Source organism: Malus domestica, chromosome 13, assembly GCF_042453785.1.
Source record: "Malus domestica chromosome 13, GDT2T_hap1".
NCBI classification, from domain to species: domain Eukaryota; kingdom Viridiplantae; phylum Streptophyta; class Magnoliopsida; order Rosales; family Rosaceae; genus Malus; species Malus domestica.
In genome coordinates, this window is record NC_091673.1 from 5135830 (window position 1) to 5160520 (window position 24691).

The following is a 24691-nucleotide window of genomic DNA, read 5'->3' on the forward strand; positions in this document are numbered from 1 at the left end:
GGACCATCTGATCACCTGTGAATCCTATAGCTCCACCTGCTGCAAAACCCCTGCAACACTTTAGACTATACATCACCAGGAGAAGTGTTGCTTCGAGTACCTAGAGGGCATACTCGAAGTCTTCCGCCACAAAATTGCTACTACACGGACCAAGATCATCCTTTCTTTTTCTCAAAGGACAATTTTTCCTTTTATGCCCGAATTCTTTGCAGTTGTAGCATTGTAGACCCTTGCCTCCGGAACCGGATTTGAACCTGTTGTCTCTCTTAGATCCTTCTCCCAATTTTCTTCCACGATTCCAACCTTGAACAGCTAAAGCAGTCTCGTGCCCACCATCAACAATGGTCTTCTTCTTTTGTGTATCATAAGACACCAAAGAAGCCTGCACCTGCTCCAAACTTACTGTATCTTTTCCATGCAGTAAGGTTGTCACAAGATTTTCATACGAATCTGGAAGTGAGGTAAGAAGTAAGAGGGCTTTGTCTTATTCCTCAACCTTAACATCAACTTTCCGCAATTGATCCAAGTATCAGTTGAACTCATTCATGTGGTCCATGAGATTCCCGCCTTCATCCATCTTTAGCTTGTACAGCTTCCGCTTCAGATGTAACTTGTTGGTCAAACTCTTAGCAATATAGAGTTTTTCCAACTTCTCCCAGAGTGCAGGCGCATAATCTTCATCCATAACATTATTGATAATGTTGTCAGCTATACAGTGTTGAATTGTGCTAACACAACGCGACTCCAGCTCCTCCCACTGGTCATCTGTCATTTCTTTAGGCTTCCCATCTTTTCCCTTTAAAGCTCTAGCCAAGCCTTGTTGAGTCAAGACATCCTTTACTCTCATCTGCCAGAGAGTAAAACTACCTTTCCCATTAAACTGCTTAACTGAAAATTCCATGGTGAACAACAAATCTGGACCTCCAACGAACCAAGCGTCCAACGATGCTCTGATACCAATTGTTGTGCCTTGGTCCGTTTATCCGTGCGGAAACGAGATTCAGATTACAACCTCACCAAATCACACTCAGTTGAACAGAATAAAATACAAGAAATAAAGACACCGAGAAATTTACGAGGTTCGGCAAAAACCTGCCTACGTCCTCCTAGAGATGTTGCTCTTCACTATGAGAATAACTAATACAAGATACACTTGAGTTAAATTAACATAACCCAAACCCCAATCCCTTTGTACCCTCACAAAATTTTACTAAGAGACTCACTCTCCCCAAGAGTTTTTCACTCTCACTCTATATTTTTCTACCACCCGTTCTCGTCCGAATGCACTTTCAATATAAGGTCACTCACACTCATATTTTATTCCCAACATCATGATGTCTTGAATAATCATTAAAGAAAAAGCATCACCTTTTCTCTTTTCTTACAATGATGATGTCTTTACTCATGATTATGTCTTTACATGATGATGTCCACTTCTTTGTTTAGTTTACAAGCCGAAAGTCATTTGGATTGTGGTAGTCACCATGTCTTCAATTGTTGTCAACACATGACTCATAATTACTCACAAATGTATGAGCCAAACACAACAAAGAGGAACTTGTTTACATGGAATGCCATGATCGCCGGAATGATATTGAATGCGCAAGCTGAGAATGCCGTTGAGCTATTTGAACAGCTAGAATTCGAAGGATTTGAACCCGATTCCGTTACTTGGAATTCAATGATCAGTGGGTTTTCGCAGCTAGGGAAGGGCATTGAAGATTTCAAGTGTTTTAAGAGAATGCAATCAGCTGGTGAAGTCCCCAGTTTAAAATCTATCGCAAGTCTTTTACCAGCGTGTGCAGATTTATCTGCTCTGCATTGTGGAAAAGAAGTTCATGGGCACGCAATTTTGGCAATGATCTGTTCATTTCACACTGGTTTGGTGGAGAAAGGATGGTAAGTTTTTAGGATGATGAACAAAGATTTTGGTCTAAAACCAAATCCTAAGCATTTCGGTTTGCATGGTTGATCTTTTGGGTCGGACTGGCAGGTTGGATGAAGCCCGAGAATGAATAAAAGAATTACCAGAGCCTTCCGGAGCAGTTTTTGATTCTTTGCTAGGTGCCTGTGAATGCCATTTGGATTCAGAAATGGGGAAAGAAGTGGCTACACAACTTTCTGAATTAGAGCCAGAGAACCTGGCACCTTTCGTCATCCTTTCGAAGATGTACGCTGCACTTGGCAGGTGGGAGGACGCAGAAAAGATTAGAGGATTGATGAATGATAAAACACAAAGAAAGCTCCCTGGCTTTAGTTTATTAAGACTGCATGAGAAGAAGATACATGAAACAAAAACTGCAACTCAATGTCCACTGTTTAAAAGTCCCAAACCAAAATTTTGAGACTCTCTGCTTCTCGGTAGAAGTTTTGGGCAAACAGAAATCTCACTGATTCAACATCTCCTTCACCGCAAACCCCATGTAGTTATTGAGGTGGTCTGGTGGTTCGTAGATGAAGCAAGAGATCACATCTCTGAGTGTAATGACGCCGACAACTTCACCTTCCTCCCCAGCGACTACATGGATCCTATGAACGGACTTGGAAGCAAGACTTTCAATCACATTGCCAAGAGGCGACCCCAGTTTGCATGTAATTGGTTGGATAACTTTTCCAATTTCGTTGGTCGTTGCGATGGTGCTCATGAAGTCCCTAACAGTGAGCTTCCTGAAAGCAATTGGCACACAAATTAAGTACCTCATCAAGAATGATTGTCTTTGTCAAGTGATCAAAACAAGCATTGGTTTTGTTTCTTGACAGAAATCAGCTTATGCAGATTAGTTCAAATTCACAACTGGATGAGTTCAGTTTCATAAGTAGGTATTTCAGATCCTTCCTACTAGCAATTTGAAGTAAATGGCGGAACGTCCAATGGTGTTTTCAACCTTGAAGTTGAGAGGATTAGAGCACTCTACAGTCCATCGTGAGGACCTCTACAACGGGAATGGTTCAAAGTTTATTTTTGAATACCTGAAATTGGAGAAAAGCTCGGGTTTGAGTAGCAAGTATCTGATATCTCTGATGCTGACATTACCGACTATGTTTTTCTTGGGCCCCTCTACAACGGGAAGACCACCGATTTTGTTATCTCTCATCCTCTTGAAAGCTTCCAGTATTAGATCATTGCTCGTGATGCTAATAACCTAGCCAAGAAAACAAGGGAGCAATAATATTGAGACTCCAAATTCACTGTTTATGAAGAATATTGTTTCGGAAACCAGGCAACCTTACCTCTTCAGAGGACATGAAAGGAAGTCCGAAATCAGAGATAGGCTTTGCTGCTATGCAGTCGAACCAGTCTCTTCCTCTGCATCTCTCAAGACCCTGAACAAGTCCTGATTGAGTAATGTAGTTCTTAATGTTGGGTTGGCCTGGTTCTATTACAGGTACATTCCTCAGCCTATATTTTGAAAGTAGTAGCATAACGCTCAACATCGAACTATCTGTTGCCACTGGAATGAATGGCGCCCAGCGGAAGGATTTAAGTATTGACCTCACCTGAAACATACAAGTACATATCACATTCGGTTCACCCAGTCAAATAACTCGCAAGAAACCAATACTCTACACAGAATCTTCTTACTGTGGTTGACTTGAAGGGTTCATCATTCAGTATAACATTGTAAAAGTCTTTGCCCAATTCATCAGCAGCTGTGGGAGCATCTTTGGCTATTCCTTTCTCTGCAGCCGCACCGCCAGCCACGGCAGCTCCAACAGCAGCAGCAGTTAGCCCTACAACTGCAGCAGGACCAGTCACCCCCAATGCTAGAGCCCCAATGGCCCCTACCGCACCCGCGCCGACTCCAGCCGCTGTTGCTGACGTAGCTGATATAGCAATCGCCGCCAGCTCTGCACTCTCCAACACCCAAAGAATAATGGCAGAGTAATCTATGAGACCTAGGTACCTGCCTCTCCAATCTGAACTTGTATCTGCTTCTGGGTTGCTCACAGGAGCTGACAAAATGTTGTTTTCAGACAGAATCTTAACCGCGTCGCCAACGGATGTATCTGCCGGAATCTCAATTACTGCACATAATAATGTAACAAGGCACTGCTTTTAGCTAACCATTTATCTCAGTCAATTCATATCTCATCCATAAACACTGTAATCGCGGATTAAATAGTGATTTCTGTCACCTTTGCCTCCAGGTACTGCTGGGAAAGATGAAACCGGAATTTTCGCAAATGCATTTGTCAAAACCTCCTGTAGGGGACGAGGTAATTTCTTCCTGGATTGGATGGTTTCGAAGTAGGCATCGTAGCTTGAAAGTTTAGATCTTTCCTTAACCTCTTGTGCCATATCTACTCTGGAGACAGAAATCGAAATCTTAATCCAATGTCTTCACATGAAGTCGTAGAATCATTATACAAGAATTTTCTTAATGTAGTTCGAATTAACCAGGATTAATTTGTTTTGTGCAATTTCTGTCTCCCATCTGGGTTGAGATCCTATTAATTCGCTCTTAGATTATGTTAATTTGACATAATTAATCTAAATAGATGGCTAAGAAAACATATTCCAGAAACATAAATTGTTAGCAAAATACAAGATTAAAGAGGCTGGTGTAGGGGGTACCTCCAAATGTGTGCTTCCAATGGATTCAGAAACTGCTGTCGGACTCTGTTTCTTTGGAAACTTTGAGGATTCTCTCTTCCCTAGTAACCTCTGCATGTATGGAACCCATACTTTTGACACGTGTCACTACCTGAAATGTGTTGCATTTCTGACTCACCACTTGTCACGAGTTGGTAAGAGTTCAGTTGGGCCTGGCCCAGGATACACAAACCACTGTGAAGTTTTAGCTCTGCATTTGTTCTGTTTTTTGCCCTTGCCCAAAACTTTGGTTTCCCATTTATTTGGATTTGAGATTCTGTAGCTTTAACTTATAACTATGTAATTTGTATAATAATTTTGTGTTTAGTAGAAGTTGGTGTTCAATTTTTGACATGATTATTGAATATTAGAATTGTGATTAGTGGATTATTGGAAAATTAGAATTGTGATTAGTGGATTGTTGGAATATTAGAATTGTGATTAGTGGATTGTTGGAATATTAGGATTTTGATTAGGAGAATAGAAAATGGTATGAATTTAAGCTGATTCGATAAAATTTTACAACTTGAAATAGTAAAGAAGATAGAGAGATTGATGGGTTTTTGTTACTTTCTCTGCATCTCCCACACGTTCTGTTTAACAAACAGATGTCTCACTGCCTCATTATCTGCTCCTTAGCAAACCCCAAGTAGACATCAAAGTGATTGGGTGGTTCAAATATGAAGCAAGAAATCACATCTCTGAGTGTAATCACACCAACAACTTCTCCTTCATCATCCACCACGTACACTCTGTGAACCGATTTGGAAGCAAGAGTTTCAATCACATCGCCGAGAGTCGACTGCAGATTGCATGTAATTGGTAATATTTGTCTTCCCTGCCTTTCTGAGATTGTGTTCATGAAGTCCCTAACACTGAGATTCCTGAAAGAAAAGGGTAACAAGTTAAGTTCGATTTCACATTGGGAAGTGATTTCCACGCACGGTAAACCCTTTTCTCCTCAGGCGCACGCCTGTTTGTTTCTGGCCTTTAGATTGAGTAAATCTAGGGAAATCAAGGGACAAGATAATAACGTGCTGAAGGAGAAAAAAGGGTGTGCGGATATTATTTCCCTTTCGTGGTTGATTGACTCTGCCGAGTGGTAAAAGTAAAACCACGCATTGATTTTATTTCTTTGACAGAAATCAGTGCATGCAGATGAGGTCCAGAGTTTGGTTTCGGTACCTGAAATTGTTGAAGAGCTCTGGTTTCAGAAGAGAGAATCTGATATCGCTTATGCTTACATTACCAACTATCTTCTTCTTTGGCTCCTGCACAACTGGAAGCCCACCAATTTGGTTCTCTCTCATTTTCTTGAACGCTTCAAGTACCAGATCATCGACATTGGTGCTAATAACCTGCCCAAGAAACAATGCAACATTCATATCGAAATTCCAGATTCGCTAGTCAGCCAGAACCAGAAGAACGTTATGGTAACACGGCCAAGATTACCTCAATGGAGGACATAAAAGGAAGTCCCAGGTCAGAGATGGACTTTGCAGCAATGCAGTCGAACCATTCCATTCCTTTGCATCCCTCAAGACCCTGAACAACTGCTGATTGTGTGATGAAGTTCTTAATATCGGGTTGGCCCAATTCTATTACAGGCACATTTCTCATCCTATATTTTGAGAGTAGTAGCAAGACGGTCAACATTGAACTATCTGTCCCTACCGGAAGAAATGACTCCCAGCGAAAGGATTTCAGTATTGATCTTACCTGAAACAGTCAAGTAAATATTGTCGGCTTCGAAACTAATACTCTTGGATATAGATCGATGCAGCAATGTTGTTGTCATCTTCTTGGTAAAGAATGAACTTACTGTGGTTGTCTTGAAGGGTTCATCTTGTAGTATAACGCTGTCGAGTTCTTCGCTCAGTTTATCAGCATCTGTGGGAGAATCTCTGCCCTCTCCTTTGTCTTCAGCTGCACCTGTTAAACAATACGGCTTTCACCAATGAGGTGTTTGGCTAACGTTGAGTCATAATCGTGCGGATTTAACAAACCATTCGAGTCACATTTCACCTATTTTTCCAACTGCGCTGCCAGCCACGGCAGAGCAAACTGCTGCTGCAGTTAGGCCTGCAAGAGCAGCAGGACCAGTGACGCCCAGAGCAACTGCTCCAATAGCGCCCATGGCTCCTGCACCGCCAACTACAGCCGCGGTTGAGTGAGCCGAAGGAGAAAATGCACTGGTCTCCAACACCCAGAGAAGAATGGCGGAATAATCCACGATTCCCAGGTACCTCTCCCTCCAATCTGCACTTGCATCTGCTTCCGGGTTTCTCACAGTAGCTGACAAAATGTGGTGGTTAGACAGAGTCTTTACTGCTTCAGCAATTGATGTATCCGCTTGAATCTCCACCACTGCAAATTATAATTCATGATATAATCCTAGTTTTAAAGGGCACTGTTTCGTTTTGGCCAATCATTGATTAAAGCAGCTAATCGTTGGTATTATTATTACCTTTGCCTCCAGGAACTCCTTGGAAAGATGAGACTGGAACTTTTGAAAATGCAAATGTTAAATTTTCTTGTAGGGGACGAGATAATTTCTTCCGGGACTGGATCGTGTCGAAGTAGGCATCGTAGGATGAAATTTTAGGACTTGTGCCCTTCACCTCTTGTTCTTGGGGTTGTGCATCTGCCATGGTACACTAGAGGCAGAATTTGGGATATTAAATCCCTAAATCATAGAACAATGTAGCAGAATACCACAGCGGAATTGTTCTTAACACTCAAAATAGTCGTCATCGTGCATTTCTCCTATCTTATTTTTGCCTTACGGAATAATGCATAATGACTATTTCTAAATGCCGATAACAACTCCGTAGTAGAATGCAGTAATCACTATCAATTTGATTTGTAGAAAGGACCTTAATTATCTAACTTATCAAATTGTTTAACATCAGAAGATCAATGGATCAGATCGGAGAGAGAGAGAGGAAAAAGAAAAGAAAAAAGATCAAGAGATATAACTGAGGATTTGTCGATATTTTGATACCTCAAATGTCTGTGCTGCCGATGGCTTCAGAAATAGGATTTTGGATTCCCAGATCGTTCTCCTTCCATAAAACAATTAGCTTATGCCTCTGCATGCATGAAGTCGCAGCTTTGCCAAGTGTAGGCGCTGGACACATGTTGGGCTTATAATTCCCAATTAATTAAGTTGGTAACTAATCTTCATTTGGGTCTACTGGTTTATTGGGCCTGGCCTAGAAATCATGACGTGAATACATAGGAGAAAAATGGCATGAATGAATAACTTATCTAATCATGATGTGAATTTATTATAATTGTATAAAGTTCGGGAATAGTTATTGGCACTTCAAAAATGTCATCATGCACTCTTTTTATGAATATACATAAGGGAATGTACATATAACATTTTTGGAGCGCCAACAAAAGTTTTACAGTCTGTATTAGTTCTTACATTATGTGTATATAACACCTTATCTAATTTACACTACACCATGACTTGCTTGGTTTATGGATTTTTCTAGATGCCAAGACTTGTAGCTAGTAACTCATCAAAGATAATGAATCAAAAATCACAAAGATTCGTTCAAGTAGCTTGATGCACACCCTATTCCATTTTGGCCTGATGGGAATATTGAATTCGACGTCAACGACTCACCCCGCTTCAATTTCAGCCCAGAAGCACTTTCTACAATAGTCCCAGTACTTAGATGACTTTCTCTGATCCCAGTGGTACTACTTGTACTCCCATTGCCAACAAATGATGTGAGTGCAGCTGCCAAAGCCGATTGAAAATTTGGATTCGATGTGATTGCCTTTGTGGCGGTGGCCATTGAATCGGTGAACATCTGAGGATGATGAAGAGGAGGAGGAGAGGGTTTTTTATTTTGTATGTAGGAATAGGATTGGTACAATATGTTATGTTCTTGAAATATTGGTTGCTTTCCAACGTTTAGGGCTGATCCAACTTGATTAATTCTATTCCCATAGTTGAAATATCCAGAAGCTGTGTGATTGATGTTGTTCCAAGGAGATTGCAATTGCAATGCGTTATTGTGGTCTAAAGAAGACGAAAAGTTGAGAGATGTTGAGGGATATCTTGGGTTGGAAGAAAAGCTGCTCCCCGACGCGGAGGGGAATATTCCGAAATGAGAAGGAGATGGGACGGTGAGATCAAGAGTGATAGTTGGGTGGGAATTGTTGGTTGAGATCGAACTGTTGGGGAAGTAGAAGTGTTTCTGTGGTAGCCTTGAATTTTGAGAGAGAGTACTAGTACCACTGAAGTTTACTCCTTCGAGATTAGTGGAGGCAGAGATGGGAGCGGTGGTGGAGTTGATGAGGTCTTGTTGGGAGGTGGATGAGTGAGACTGAAGCATGGAAGCAGCGGCGGAGGTGGTGGAGGCCATGGCTGTGGCTGACATGGGAAGTGGGTGGTTGTGGCTTCCTTCGTAGGTTGTGGTTAGTATGGACATGTCCTCGGAACTTCTTTGCACCTGAAAAATATTGAACAAGCTTTAATATTACACATAAGAAACTAAGAAAGTAAAACATAGTGGTGCAAGCTGAATTTAACGAATTAAGCAGAAATGCATGCCTGTTTTCTCACAGGGCAAGATGCTGAGACACTGCAACGATAGTACGCTCTAGGGCATGGATTTCCTTTTGCTATTTTCTGTCCATATTTTCTCCATTGACATCCATCATAAATCTGTAGTATAAAACATATATAAGATATTAATCCATAATAACACGAATAAAATATAAGGAGAATCATTTATATAAAATGACTGTTTCATAATCTGCTTATATTGTCAGATGTGAATTTCTATCCTTCGTTAGGTTAATTCTTTAAATATGCATGCTGCCTAAGTCTGCAATCTACGTATTTGTTGAGCAACGTGACCTTATGTATAACAATACCTAATACCTACTTACCAAACGTCGTATTTAAATAATCAATTTGCTGGCAGTGACTTTCAATGTATATAATCGAGGTTAATTTATGGAATGCATGAAACATCTGGTTTGAAAGGTTAAGTTTGATATACTAACCGTGTGATCATCGCATCTAACTCTGACAGAAACCCTAGCTTTCTTCAAATGGGTTTGTTGCGAAACCTCATCATCTCTACTTCTCGTTGTCTTCAACGTCTTACTAGGCGGCCATATCTCAGCCAGGTCGTCTTCCTTCGGGCCTCCAGAGCTATTATCAGTTGACTGATCAGCAGCCGGCTCAAATTTGCAGCCCAACTCCAGTGCAAGTCCAGCTCCATTCAGCATTCCATTATCATCGTCATCATCTTTTCCATTAGTATTTAGTTGGCTAATCTTTTTTATCCGACCATCCTTTCTGGGCTGATCAATACTACTTGAGGTTCTCCCAAGACTAAGAGACACTAGGTCAGCTTCTTCAGTATTTTGCTCATGCGTAAGATCAAGAGCAGTACTACCACTAGTATCCGTACATTTCTTAGTTTCTCCTCCATTTTGAAGAAGGCCATGAAAATGCATCTGCAGAGACTGGTAATCCTTAGAGATTTGGGATAATAACAGCTTTAGCCTTTCGTTTTCTTCCGTAGCCTCTACCATTTCTGCTTTTGCTGATTGCAGCTCATCCTGCTAGGGCAACACAAAGGGAACATATTTACACAACGATATATTTAAGCAAAATTTGAACGATATATTTAAGCAAAATTTGAATGTAAGACATCTCACCTTTAAATGAAAAAAATATTAAAATGGAAAACTAACCAGTTATGATATACATTTAGCGGTAACGTTATGTTAAATAGGACTTGCTAAATTCTTGTGGGGACAGAGTTCAAAATGCAGAGATTTATTTTATTAATATCATTGCACATGTAAAAGTGCACCTATATCAGATGGAATCTATGTGGATTAAAAATAATATAATGTATATAATGTGTGTGTGTATATTTGTGTAAATTTTGTAGAGAAGAATTAGGCTAGATTAGTTTTTTGTCAATAATTGTGTGTGAGGCACCAACCTTCTCCCGAAGGAGAAAATGCTGTTGCACCCAGAAAATTCCCGTCCGTCCTCCCTCCATTAGATTTTATTAATAATATGAAATGAAAAGTAAAACGAACGGGAGGCTAGGCTAATACCCGCTAAAACCAATTAATGAAAGCGATATGTGAGCACACCATTCATTCGGTGTATTAAGATATATGATTCGATATCATCTGGAATCTATATCTATAAATTGACTTGGTGGGCTGTGGTAGATTCTTGATCATCTTAATTAATTCGTAGACTCTGATGATAAGTCAGATCTATCACATGATATTGATGATTGAGATATCATCATAATATGGATAAATATAGCATATTACTAAATAATTTTCTTCAACTGTGAGTAGTACTAAGTGGTACGAAAAAATGAATAAAAGCTATAAAATCTGAGTGTTATATAACATTGAAGCCACACCCATAAGTAAGATCAACTATATTTGATAATAAAATAAAAAATTAAAACTAGATCAGCTTAACATATATAAATATAGAGAATATTTTAAGGTAAATTGATGTTTTCTATTTTATCATTCAAAAGGAAGAAATTACTATAACGCTAAAATTATCCACATCCGCTTAATTTCCTTGGTTCTTTCCCATTCTTTATCTAGTTTTGCCTGTTTGTGGTTGACAAGGGCTCTATTTTTTCCAGTCGAAGGATGCTCCAAGTCTGGTTCAACATGCCACCCATGTCCTCCCTGAATTATGATATATTCATGGGGATTGAGAGGAAGACTAAGATCAATAAAACCCAATATATACAGTACGAGAAATATTTTGTAGTATCATATCAGAAGAGAAAGAAGAATCAAACATCAGAAGACAGACACGGAGATAAACAGTGAAAAAAGGAAGATTAATTAATTAATTTCCCGCCGGCCTTCAGGGTGCAATATTCTTAATCTCATATTAACTACCAAACTTCATCATCAATCCAGTTAGAATATATTTACTAAGCTAGCTTAACTCATATGTAATGATTATTTCATCAAATACCAAGTTTTGGTATTTGGTCGATTATTGTAAAACAATTTTAAGCGATATCCCAACTCATAAATTCATCTTAAATTTGAATTTTGAATATAAGATAATAAGAACAGTCCAGAAAAGAAAAGGATAAGCGAATTTCATATAGTAAATAATTAAATGAAATATTTTCACCTTGGTTATCTCCATGGGAGTACCCTCTTCATGATCACCATCAGATTTCACAGTTTTGTCTTCCAAAATTGTTTTGCCAAGAGAAGACGATTCCTCATGAGTATTATCGTTCTCCATTAATGCTTTTGAAGGCCTCTTTGGCATTTCTATGGCTGCAGTTTGGCTTCTTGTATGTGTAGGGAGAGATATATAAAGCCTGCAGATTTTGACTTTCTGTGTCTGTTTTCAATATATAACCATGCCAGTGCTTATCTATAATTTTAAATACACACACAAATAATATATATGCGTGTGTGTGTGTGTTATTAGTTACTAAAGAAAAAGAAGCTAGCTCATTGAGATATGTCAACAACGCGAACACATTTTTTCAAGGAGGAGCCGGGTGCTAGCCAAATACCCCCCAGGAAGCAAGTCGATATTATAAGTTTAGACCATTTTTGGGTGCTTTAGATTTTGGCCCTTGGAACTCAATATTTCTAGATAAAAACCCATCTATCTTTAAAGATCCATTTTAAGCCCAAATTTAAAATTTGCAAACATATGGGAACACTATTGACCTATTAATACAATTTATTTACACTCATGCCACTCATACTTTATGGTCCTTTTTCCAAATTCCTAAATTTATGCCAAATTAATAGTAGAAAAAGTGAAATAAAATGTAAAAAGTGTTTGCATTAACCGTATCCATGTCAAACTAGAAAAGTAGTTTTTTTTTTCATGATATATTTTGTAACAATTTTACCTATATTAATTGGTAGGTAAATTAGTTTGTTCCAATTATTTAAAAAAAAAAATACTACACCTATATTATATATTTTGAATCAAATAACATTCCTCTAACTTGTAGGTAAATTATTTTCTATGTATTGTTATATATGTTAGACAAGTTTTGTTGTTGTATAAACATGAGTGGAACATAATATTGTTGATTTTATACATCAAACTGCATTTCTTTTGTTATAGGTAAATTATTTTCCATGTACAAGTACTTATGTTAGGCACGTTTTGTTGTTGGTACATACAATATTTTGTATCATTGTAAAGAAAGATATTACATTACACCCATGGTATAATTGTTGTAGGTAAATTATTGGAAATTAATTTGTAGTTAGGTAATGAACATTTTGCATCATTAGAAATGAACATTTCAAATAGTAGGTAGGTAAATTAATTTGTTCTAATTATATAAAAAAAAATTACACTACACCTAGTTATATTTAATTTTTCCAATTATTAAAAAAATTTATACTACACCCAACCAAATAACATTTATCTAACTTGTAGGTAAATTATTTTCCATGTATTGTTAGATATGTTAGGCACGTTTTATTGTTGTATAAACATGGGTGTAACATAGTTTTTTTAATACTATGCATCGAACTACATTTCTTCTTAATATAGGTAAATTATTTTTCATGTATTAGTACATATGTTAGGCACGTTTTGTTGTTGGTATAAACATTATTTTGCATCATTGTAAAACAGAGATATTATATTACACCCATGGTATAATTGTTGTAGGTAAATTAATGTGCATGTAGATAATGAAATACACTGTTCTAATATATTAATAAAAAAAAGATAAATTCAAAAGTATTCAAGAGTAGGGTGAAAAAAACCGAATCGAATAGTTTTATGAAAATTCAAAGCCTTTCTAAAAAATTAATATGCAATAAATTTTTGACATTAATGTCTTTTTTTTTTTTTTGTTGCAAAATCATTTAGTCTCTCCTTACAATTAATTGTCTACATCAAATATGTAATAGGGGTATTTTAGGAATGTGAAAAATGTAAAATGTGTGAAGTAATATGAAATTAATGAATTTTCTTATGTGGATCCTAGTTATTGGGTTTTCTTTGAGTAAAAAAGTGATGTAGGGTTTTATATGAAGAAAATTGAGTTAGAAGGGCTAAAATCATATTTTCAGTTTTTTTTTCCCAGTTTAAGTTTAGACCATTGTACTTATTTATAATAATTGATTAACTATGTATAAAGAAACGTAGCTAGTTAGCTAGCAAGCTAATAAAAATTAAATTAAATAGTACGATTTTAATGAAACACTAACTTTACGAGACCATGCTTCAAATATCCGAAAAATTAAACTAAAAAGATATAGAGAATCGTAATCTTTATCTTTGATAATATATTCACACAAAAAAGAGAGTGTATGAATATATTATTTACACATTTTTTTTTTTTTACTTTCTACATATTTCTCTTAATTTTTGAGACTCACATTAAATAAATTGAATAACATAAAACCACAGAAACTAACATAAAATGTATAAAAAAATAAAAAATGATGTGTGAATAACATTACTTTTTTTTTTAGGAAACCTAATGAAAAGGGCTTGAAAACTTTGAGTTTTAATGATACGGACAAAATAAAGGGTAAAGTGAATAGTACCATGATTGACTTTTTAGTGTAAAAATATGATTTTTCGTTAAAATAAACAGTACCGGGTGCTTTTCGTTAAAGTTTTTTTTTTTTTTTTTTACATAATCTTTCAGTCATGTTGAAAGATTTGCTTGCAATTGTATGCAAAAAAGTCACACGACTACCTACCTATACTATTCTAGTCAAACCTCATCCGCCGTCATCAAACATTTGACTCCAGTGACTTCCTTCAGATTTTAGGTGCATTTTCAGTGTACGTAGTTTCTAAATTTTTTTACGCCATTATTGGTTCATAGTTGAAAGTTTTTCAAAACCAGGGGGGATGTTTATTTATTTTAAAACAAATATGTCACAGTTCACAACATAAAAAAAATAAGGGTGGTCGACTATTGTGCTTATAATACGTGATCATGTTCAAAAACCTATTAAGTTGCGGACAGTATTTTTTGTGACAGATTCTTGTGCTAGTCAAATTTGAAATGATAAGCCAATTCGCTATGGTGAACTATTGGGTTTCTTTTAGAGTAATGCTAGGTAGATCATTTTTTAGATCAAATTTGTAAATCATATGATATGCCATCAATAAAAAATAAATATGTTAATCAACATTTTTGTAATAAGTATCAATACTCATGTCATATAATTTTACAAAATTTAGTTTAAAAAATTGACCTCCTATTATTATCCTTTGTAGGTCAACCAAGCAAAATGTTTTTTTTTTCTTAACACATGATAGCATTAGTGGATTAAATTATTAGTTGTCAAATAAGATAAGGAGGATCGGTAACCGTACCAGAGTTAGATAATGTTTATACCAACAAGGTGTCATCTATTGAAATGATTTTGTTAGTGTATAATTTTTTTTTTATTAACACTATGGAGTGGGAAGATTTAGGCTGAGCCAGTAACCTGTAGTATTTAGTGACAAGGGTTGCATAGATCGATATTTTTTTTTTATACAAGATAAATTTTTGAAGATATATTGATAAATTTTGAGTTCTTTTTTTAGTTTTTAGTTATAGGTTTTTTTTTAAGTGAAAGGTGAAGTTTTGGGGATAAATTTGAAGTCGGTGGCCGCAAGTGAAAATTCGAACTCGGATTATTGAGAGTTCCAAACATTTCTTCGTTTTCACACTTATACCAACCGTAAGATTTGAAATATGCAACGGGCCACCATCATAACATCAATAACTTGGGTTGCATCAACTAATTATTAATTTCCTTTATAAAAATAAGGCATATTTCTGTAACAAATTTTTTTAAAATAATAAACCTTTTCCGACCTTTCGAAAGCCATATAGTTGTCGAATGTGGACATAGTTGTCAACATAGAACATATATAATTATCAATTGGCCTTTGAAAACAAATTAATCCTCGGCGTATGATGAAAGCATATAAATACGATGAGCTTCCTCTTATTTTTGTATTAATTTCTTTGCTTAAATATTAAAGTCCTCGCTGTATGATGGACGCATCAAATTAATCCTTTGTAAATCAGTCGTTTACAAAGACTTCAATCTTTGGCCAAAGTTCATGAGTGAGTGAAAGAACAAATTTAAAGTTGGTGATTTTTATACAGCCCTTTTACTTCTCACAGATCTTTTAATCGCTTGAACACAATTTTATATGTATATATATAATTGATTACCGTTTGAACGCTACTTATTATACATGTATGTGACCAAAAAAAGTTGGCCGGCAGCCACAATAAAAAATAGAAGATGATGAGTTTAGTACGGTTAACACGACCCTGAGGCTCTTTCTTTTTATCCACATCATTCCGTGTAGAGTTTATAAGCCAAACTTAGTGGACTAATTATCGTTATTTAATTAGTAAACGAATAGTTCAAAACTGCAACTTTCATTACAAAAGACAAAGTAAAAAAAAAAAAAAAAAAAAAAAACCAAACGACAGCAGCCAGCGAGGTATATACTATATCTTAATATCAGCAACCAGCAGATGAAAATCAACTTAAAACTTAAGAACTTGTTTCATTAGCTTATCGACGATGACTTGATTAAATCTAACTAACTTGTCACACAGTACAAGCATTTTATTATTAATTCTGGCTTTAGAAATCTGATAAACATGATTACAAATCTATCTAATTAAGAAAAATAACAACTGGTAATTAAATATAAAACTAAAAAAATAGGGTCAAGGGTGTTGTACATGTTGACAGCTCAAGCCAACGGGTTTGATGGTTCACAGGGCACATGATTAAGGAGCCACTCACTAATGAATCTCAAGAAACAGATTTTTATTTTTAGGTATAAGAAAATTTTGAAACTTTTTTTTATATAAGATTCTTAATTAGTAAATAAATCAAGTGATTGTTATTGTATAAACTTAGGTCAATGGATGCTGATGATCATTCAAGTATTTGAAACTAAATTAACCTTATCTATATACACATTGAATAATTTAACACATTGACCTCTAGTAATATAATAAGATCATAGATATAGAAAATTGCCAATGGGATTGGAAATATTCTTAATTAATGACGTAAATCATCTACTTAATCACTTGTGTCTGTTTAATTAGATAAATCTTAATGTAGCAAACTTCCATAAGTCTACTTTATGCCAAAATTCATATTTTAAATTTTTAGAGAAAAAAAGTTATGTTGATGATCATTTAGCTAACTGGAACTACAATATAGATATGAGGGTTTGCAGTTTTCATGATCCTTCCAATATAGATCTGAGGGTTTGCATCTTTGATGATCCTTCCATGTGGATTGGGATGGTGTTGATGGATGGTTGCTTAGGGATCTCCTAAGGCTCGTTTTGTCTGTCCGTGTGTTTCTTAGTTTTGTTTGGGGTTTTTGACCCCCTTATTTTACAATTTACACAAACAAAATTTTCATATTATGATGAAATTGGTCCATCCATTGTCATGTCAGTCAACGTCCAACTATATAATTGAATCGTACCATGTATAAATTAAAATCAAAATATATAAAAGTTAAAACAACAATATATTAGGAAGGTGTATTCAATTGAGAATTTGAGATATTTTAATATATTTATAAATTCATGGATTTTTATGAAGTTTAATTGATTTGTAGAGATTTCATATAAAATTTTGATTCAATTATCTCGAAATCTCATAGGGAGATGTGAGATTTGTGGATGCTTAAAATACACTACGAAATCTCTCTAATTCTCTCTAATTCCTCAACTTTCTCAAATTCTTTAAAATCAATTTCTAATTGAATACACCTAGAATGTTATAAATTTATTTAAAATCCTAATTGAATACACCCGGATTTCTAAGGATTTTAATAAACTATTTTAAAATTATAATTGAAGACACCTTAAATTTCAGAGAATCACTTAAAATCCTCATTGAATACCCTTAGATTCATTAAAAGAATTAAAATCCTTCAAAATCCCAATTGAATACACCCCCTTAGTCTTTGAGATAGTGGTATAATAAATTGATATTTGTTTGTAGCTACTTGGAGGATATTTAAAGTTGGGATCACAAATAAAAAATAATATTAATAGTGATTTCGATACATTTATAGTTACTTTGAGGATATTTCTAGTTCAGATCACAAATCACAAATAATGTTTACAGTGATTTCGACATTTGTAGTTACTTGAAGAATAATTCATGTTCGGGTCACAAATCACAAATAATTTTATAGTGATTGCGACACATTTGTGGCTAGCTCACTGTAGTAGTAGTACGTGAATTATATTTATTTTGTAAGTTTTTTCTTTAAAAGTAAATATTTAATAAAGTAGGTTAGCAATCGGATTAATCTAAAGAGGGACCAACAAATTTGTCTTTCTTGTCTAATGAATTATCACATAATTGCATGAAGTTTTGTGGAGTAGGCGATTTAAAACAATATATTAATCAGTCGAGTTAGATCATGTATAAAGAATACAGCCAATTATAAATTATTAGAATATTAACTAGTAACAAAGTCCCAACCGTTTTCTGCAAGAAATCATAATAAAGTGTTGCACCGAAAATTTATGGATACACGCATGCCAATTGTTTCTTCCATTTGTTTACAAAATGATTTCTAACATTTAAATTATTTCCATATATAGGATGAAATGTTGACACATCGCATTTTTTTTGTACTAAAATCTCAAGGCTAGGGTTTCTGTATCCAATAAGAGAAATAGTCCTATAGATGAATTAGGACTCATGGGTTGCTCTGAAATATAACTCTATCCATATTAGAAGGGCAAGAAACTTGCTTATAAGAAGTTAGACTATTTTATTTAAGCCAATTAATTTTAGAGTAGAACGTCTTTCTTCAATACCGTTGTATTTGCAAAGAACTTAATTTTTGTTTTTTTTAGGTCAATTTTAACAAAAACCATCATATGGAACATTCAAAACTGACACGGGATGTGCCTAAATTTTGGGGTTAAGGTGATGCATGGCTTATAACAATATAAAAGATATGGAGGGAAATGTGGATGCACCCTCATCCTCATGAGTCTTAAAACAATACACACGTTAATGACTAAATAACACGTGCAAATGTAGTCACTCAATACTACGATTTGGTGGTTAATTCAAAACACTTGCAAATGTAAATTTTGTTGTCTTCAAAATTAAAAAAGGAGTTGTTATAACGAAATTCATTATTATCACCTTCACAAAAAACTTGAAAATAAAATAAAACGTCGGTGATAGTGTCTAATTCAAAACGATACTCCCCAATGGAGCCCAAGGAGGTAAAATGGTTAGACCACTAACGTTACAATAGTGTGTTGATGCAGGGGCAGGGTTCCAACCTTTTATGGCTTGTAAATTTGTGCTCCTATCGACTATCTCAATAACTCTATACTTCTCCACCTGAGCAAACAAATAAAATGGATTAAAGATTACCAAAAAAAAAAAAAAAACTAGATGGAACGATGAATATACAAAAGTTTAAATTGATGAACTAATCAAATTAAGTATCGGTAACATATCAATGATATATTTAAAAATTGATGATTTCAGTAAATTAAATTCGCAAATTTACGATTTCAGAAATTTGTAAATTCACAATTTCATCCGGTTTTCCTAAAAATAAAAGAGAAAGTACAAAATAATGTTTTACATACCAACATTTCTACATGAGGATCGTATTGTCGATAATACGCGGGGATAACCTCTGGGTTCAGACGGGATTCTCGCATTTTATAAAGTCGGTTCGCCGCATGGAAAGGGTCAAGTGCTCGTCGCCGACGAGGCACCAGTAGGCGTATGGAGAACATGGTCTCTTCTTGTTGTCATCCCTTTCTCTGTCGGAGTTAATAAAGAAGATAGCAGTACTTATAGCTCCATGTTTAAAGAAAACTGAGAAATAAATTCATAAATTGAAATAGTTAGGAAAATGTTAAAAATATACAAGAAAAAGAAGACGTATACTCAGCTTATCAAATTACCAGCAGGGATTTCGATAGGGGATGGCGGCAATTGTTCTTTTAGTGAGATTATCTCACAAATTAAATCTGTTATGGGCATTATATTATCACTAATTTTGTTCCACAAGTATTTAATTAACAACATGTCTAGTTCTGGCCGAAAGACAGCGGATCTATAAACTTGAGCCTCCGTGAAATGGGTGTTAAATCTGGCAGCTATCAAGTTGAAAGGTACAGCCATTGACACTGAAATAATGAAATAAAACAATTAAGGATGACCTCAAGCAAGGTTTCTCACTTTACAAGGTTAGAGGAAACATCTATTGTATTCAGCCTTATTGGAAAAATAAGAAATAATTAAAATATTATAGAAGCAAAAAAGAAAGTAGAAGCCAAAAAGTGTAGAAATTGAGAGTAAATAGGGGGGGGGGGGGGGGGATTTGGCATTTAGCCTTGGGTTGGAGAGAGTCTTAGGGTCCGCGGTGCAGATACATGACGTAAATGTATGAAAAATGGTATTGGAGTCTCGTAGGCGATGGACAAAATACCGTTTTAATCCAGATATTATCCTTGTGTAACTCATCAATATATATAGGTTGCTTTAATGGTAACTCATCAATGTTTTCATCCCACTCAAGATTCAATTGCATACAGTACTTGAGTTTAGTTTCATAAATAATGTGGTATTTGTGTTCAATTTTAGAAATAGTGTGGCACTTGTTTTCAATTTCAAAAATAGTGTAATACTTGTTTTTAGTTTAAAAAATAATTAGTGCTTAGTTTCCAAAATAGTGTACTACTGTTTAGTTTCAAAAATAGTGTAGTGACGTTTAGTTTTCGAAATAGTGTAGTACTTTTCAGTTAGAAACAGTGTGTGCGATGGACATAGGAGTGTGTTAGCTTTTTATTACTTTTTTTCTATTTTTTATTATATTAAACTTTTGTCATTTATTAAATAAAGTAAAAAGATGATTTTTTGTTAAAATAAAATTAATTCAAGTTTTTTTCATTAATACTCCTAATTAAATCACGAATCTCAAAAATTAAACTAATTTAACGACAATTAACGAAGTGGCGAGCATCAAAGTATTCCTATTGTTTTAAGAGTCAGGGTGCAGCCACAGTTATGGTTTTTGTTAAAGGGTGTGCTATCCACACACCTCAAATTACTTCTCACACACCCTTTGTTAATTTTTGTCCGTTGATCTTCTTTAATTAATCCGATCCGACAGCCAAAAATTAGAAGGGTGTGTGAGAAGTAAAATAGGGTGTGTAGATATCACACCCCTTTGTTAATATTGACCCAAAGAGAAGAAAAATTAGTAAATTACAATACTTTGCAAATACAATAGAATAGAGTTACAATATTAGTTATTATATTATTGGGCCAGCCCAATTAACAAAAGGGTTGTGATATCCACATATCAATTTTTTCTCACACACCCTTTGTTAATTTTTGTCCGTTGATCTTCTTTAATTAATCCGATCCGACATCCGAAAATTAGAAGGGTATGTGAGAAGTAAAATAGGGTGTGTGGATATCACACCCCTTTGTTAATATTGATCCAAAGAGAAGAAAAATTAGTAAATTACAATACTTTGCAAATACAATAGAATAGAGTCTTACAATATTAGTTATTATATTATTGGGCTAGCCCAATTAACAAAAGGGTTGTGATATCCACACATCAATTTTTACTTCATACACACTTTTCTAATTTTCGGTCGTCGGATCGGATGAATTGAAGAAGATCAACAGATATAAATTAATAAAGGGTGTGTGAATAAAAAAGGTGTGGATAGCACACCCCTAAACAAAATAGTCTAGACGTTTCCCCTTCCAGCCTCCTGCTTCCCTATATAAATAATTAAGAATCACTTGTTACAGAATAAAAATGGCAGGTTTTGATTTGATGTATGTTGCACATGTACCAGAGACTCTTTCGTCTGCTGGGTTTACTGGTGTTGGGAGCAACTTCACACCATATGAAGAAGACCGGCTAGCCGAGTACCTATGGAATAAAATAATAGGAAACCCATGTCCAGTGACAGAGGCAACTTCCGAGATATCGTTGGGAGGGTAGGCTCTGTGTCCTTTGATGATTCGTGTAGGTAAACAAAAATAAACTACAACATTATACTATTTTTGTTATTGTTTAATTAACTCATGAATTGCTATTTTATTAGAGTTGTTCAAGTTTGGAGTTATGAAGAATACGGGTATTTCTATATCCTGCTCGAGGCTGGGATTGAAGAAGCAAGCTTAAGGCCGTGCTATTTTGGGCTCTGGAAGCTTGCAGGTGAACGGACTGTGCAGCAACAGAGTATTACAGTAGGTCATGCCAAAGAATGGGATTATCATATGTTTGGGGTGCCTCCAGGTCTGAAACCTGCATTTCGAATGACCGAATACCGCTTGAATCCGGCCATTGTTCCTCTGGAAGCAAGCGGTATTCGGTCATTCGAAATGCGGGTTCCAGACCTGGAGGTGCCCCAAACATATGATAATCCCATTCTTTGGCATGACCTACTTGCAAGCTTCCAGAGCTCATAATAGCACGGCCTTACGGCTTGCTTCTTCAATCCCAGCCTCGGGAAGGATATAGAAATACCAATATTCTTCAGAACTCCAAACTTGAACAACTCTAATAAATAGCAATTCATGAGTTAATTAAATAATAAAAAAAAAGTATGATGTTGTAGTTTATTTTTGTTTACCTACATGAATCATCAAAGGACACGTAGCCTGCCCTCCCAACGATATCTCGGAAGTTGCCTCTGTCACTGGACATGGGTTTCCTATTATTTTATTCCATAGGTACTCGGCTAGCAGGTCTTCTTCATATGGTGTGAAGGAGTTGGCTTTGCTGGCGGTTCGACAGTCAATCCTGGTGGTGGCTTTGCTCGTGGTGGGGGTGTCAGTGAAGGTGGCGGCTTTGGTGGTGGTTCTGCTGTGTCTCGAGGTGGTGGCTTTGCTCGTGATGGGGGTGTCAGTGAAGGTGGCGGCTTTGGTGGTGGTTTTGCTGTGTCTCGAGGTGGTGGCTTTGCTCGTGGTGGAGGTGTCAATGAATGGGGTGGCTTTGGTGGCGGTTCTGCTTTGTATCAAGGTGGTGGAGGTGTCAACGAAGGAGGTGGCTTTGCTGGCGGTTCGACCGTCAATCATGGTGGTGGCCGTAATATCAGGCGTATACTCGAGTACGTATATTATTCCGTTCAGTCAGTTCTGTATTTGAGAGCAATGATCACCGTTAGATTGCTGTAATGAAATGAACCCATGAATTTTCCAGACAGTTACTTTTGGGTAATCGATAGGAATCAATTCGTATTGGATCGAAAAGAAAAAAAAAAGAAAAAAAAATGGAAATTATCCCTTTTTCACGTAGTGTTTCCCTCCCACATCTAATTCGTACTCGAAAGGCTAACACGTTTTGCACACGCGCGGCACGAATAGGTTATACTTTTATCTCCCGTTTTGCACACGCGCATCAGGACTCATAAATCAAGTTGCTGTCATAGCAATCATGTGTGCCGTTATATCGAAATGAAATGGAGTGCCTTTCTCTCTCTTCAGCCACTACCAAAATTTTGGGTCAACAAACTAAAATCATCACTGACAACGTGGACCCCCCAGTTAATAATAAACTAGCATATAGACACACACAAACTGTGTGAGAAAATTTTTTATTTTTATTTTTGAAATAAAAGGATAAAAGAAGAGAGTAATAAATAAGGTGGAAGTGGGTAGTTTATTTATTTATTTTAGAATAAAAATAAAATTATTTTCACACACAAAGTGTGAGACATATGCTAGTTAGTTATTACTTTGTCGAACAATTGTTTTAGTCTATTTTTTTTATTAACTTTTCTGAAATGACTTTTAGGGAGTTATATTAATTTAATTTTACAACCATTTGTCGAACAATTATTTTGGTCTAATTTTTATTGGATTAATTTTCTGAAGTGAATTTTAGGGAGTTATTTTAATTTAATTTTAAGAATATTATAGCTAAAAGAAGTTAAATTTTTACATAATTTGCAAAATCACACACAGAAAATGTTTGACTATGAAAAAGCCAAAAATGTTTGTTAAAATTGTTTGAGAACAAGTAAGGGTAATGTTAGAGAGATTAAATTTGTAAACAAAGTTTTGAAAACTAAAAGACATGAAAGTTGATGATTGATTTATTACTTAAACGTTGATAAACGTATTCATTCTTATTGGTAACACGTTATTTAGTTTTCAAATTTAGTCTCTAAATTTAGTCTTCCTAGCATTACCCAACAAGTAATCGTCAAGTCTACAAGAAATTGAGTTGCGGCTCTGGGTTCGATAACTATTGGATCCGGATTTTTTTTCCTCATTTTCTTAATAGAGTTGGGAATTGTGATCGATGGAGCCAGCTCGATAACAGTTTCAACTCTCGTGTGCAACGTGTAAAAAAATCATCACCAATGCCAGTGGTTAATGACAAATTTTATGCTCGTATTTCATACGGCACGTCTTGAGTTTGATTTCTGGTGTGGTGAATCATAAGATGATGGCCAAAGGAAGCTGAAATGCATTTGTGAGTCTTTCTAGCCCCGAAAAGGTAGACGACCATGACGAAGCCACCAATTGGTCTCATTAAAAAAACAAAAACAAAATCTTAATCTAGCAAACTTCCATAAACAAAATCTTAATCTAGCAAACTTCCATAAGTTAACTTTATGCCAAATCCAAAATTCATGTTATGATGAAATTGGTCCTTCCATTGTCATGCCAATCAACCACTGGCAGGGCCAATAAAGGCATAGGAGAGTCGCTTGATTTTTCTCACTTTTATTTGTATTTTGTTTTTTAGTATATCAAATTTCTCAAAATTTAGACCCGTCTGGTCCATTTAAAAATAGGGAACTTTAACGAAAAGCACCTGGTACTATTCACTTTAACGAAAAACCACATTTTTACACTAAAAAGTCAATTCTGGTACTATTCACTTTACCCTTTATTTTGTCCTTATCATTAAAACTTAAAGTTTTCAAGCCCTTTTCATTAGTTTTCCTTTAAAAATATGATACTTTGATTCTTTAAACTATATCATTAGCTATACAACAAATGAATGAACATTAACGATTATACAAATTTCTCT

The 24691-nt window shown here is 35.6% G+C and overlaps 3 protein-coding genes across 6 annotated transcripts; all 3 read right to left on the bottom strand.

Moving 5' to 3' along the window:
• Positions 1-2220: 2220 nt before the first annotated feature.
• On the bottom strand, positions 2221-4671 carry LOC103451856 (SNF1-related protein kinase regulatory subunit gamma-1-like). 2 transcript variants are annotated; one of them, XM_017336639.3, is made up of 6 exons: positions 4577-4671; positions 4138-4305; positions 3584-4026; positions 3232-3498; positions 2971-3143; positions 2221-2667 (listed from the first exon to the last, which is right to left on the bottom strand). In XM_017336639.3, the coding sequence occupies exons 2-6, from the start codon at positions 4298-4300 to the stop codon at positions 2388-2390; spliced, it is 1326 nt and encodes a 441-aa protein (XP_017192128.1). In that variant the 5' UTR covers positions 4301-4305; positions 4577-4671; the 3' UTR covers positions 2221-2387. The 2 variants fall into 2 exon arrangements, with proteins under 2 accessions (XP_017192128.1, XP_017192129.1); XM_017336640.3 differs by having other exon boundaries at positions 4138-4302; positions 4577-4651.
• Positions 4672-5060: 389 nt separating this feature from the next.
• Positions 5061-7725, bottom strand: LOC103451855 (SNF1-related protein kinase regulatory subunit gamma-1-like). The gene is made up of 7 exons (XM_008391293.4): positions 7599-7725; positions 7062-7251; positions 6620-6961; positions 6417-6526; positions 6047-6313; positions 5780-5952; positions 5061-5478 (listed from the first exon to the last, which is right to left on the bottom strand). The coding sequence occupies exons 2-7, from the start codon at positions 7243-7245 to the stop codon at positions 5208-5210; spliced, it is 1347 nt and encodes a 448-aa protein (XP_008389515.1). The 5' UTR covers positions 7246-7251; positions 7599-7725; the 3' UTR covers positions 5061-5207.
• Positions 7726-7856: 131 nt separating this feature from the next.
• On the bottom strand, positions 7857-12040 carry LOC103451854 (WRKY transcription factor 72A-like). 3 transcript variants are annotated; one of them, XM_070810874.1, is made up of 5 exons: positions 11769-12040; positions 11225-11305; positions 9626-10189; positions 9168-9281; positions 7857-9066 (listed from the first exon to the last, which is right to left on the bottom strand). In XM_070810874.1, exons 1-5 carry the CDS (start codon positions 11910-11912, stop codon positions 8146-8148), a joined length of 1824 nt encoding a protein of 607 aa, XP_070666975.1. In that variant the 5' UTR covers positions 11913-12040; the 3' UTR covers positions 7857-8145. The 3 variants fall into 3 exon arrangements, with proteins under 3 accessions (XP_070666975.1, XP_008389514.2, XP_017192125.1); XM_008391292.4 differs by lacking the exon at positions 11225-11305 and having other exon boundaries at positions 11769-12012; XM_017336636.3 differs by lacking the exon at positions 11225-11305 and having other exon boundaries at positions 9626-10192; positions 11769-11955.
• Between the last annotated feature and the right edge of the window lie 12651 nt (positions 12041-24691).

Coding starts and splice junctions, on each gene's coding strand:
- LOC103451856 (XM_017336639.3), bottom strand. CDS start 4,300: ATGGCACAAGAGGTTAAGGAAAGATCTAAACTTTCAAGCTACGATGCC. Junction 4,027..4,137: donor AGCAGTACCTGGAGGCAAAG/GTGACAGAAATC, acceptor TATTATGTGCAG/TAATTGAGATTCCGGCAGAT. Junction 3,499..3,583: donor AACCCTTCAAGTCAACCACA/GTAAGAAGATTC, acceptor TGTATGTTTCAG/GTGAGGTCAATACTTAAATC.
- LOC103451855 (XM_008391293.4), bottom strand. CDS start 7,245: ATGGCAGATGCACAACCCCAAGAACAAGAGGTGAAGGGCACAAGTCCT. Junction 6,962..7,061: donor AGGAGTTCCTGGAGGCAAAG/GTAATAATAATA, acceptor TATAATTTGCAG/TGGTGGAGATTCAAGCGGAT. Junction 5,479..5,779: donor GAGCTCTTCAACAATTTCAG/GTACCGAAACCA, acceptor CTTTTCTTTCAG/GAATCTCAGTGTTAGGGACT.
- LOC103451854 (XM_070810874.1), bottom strand. CDS start 11,912: ATGCCAAAGAGGCCTTCAAAAGCATTAATGGAGAACGATAATACTCAT. Junction 9,282..9,625: donor TTAGATGCGATGATCACACG/GTTAGTATATCA, acceptor TTTATACTACAG/ATTTATGATGGATGTCAATG. Junction 9,067..9,167: donor CTTGCCCTGTGAGAAAACAG/GCATGCATTTCT, acceptor AATATTTTTCAG/GTGCAAAGAAGTTCCGAGGA.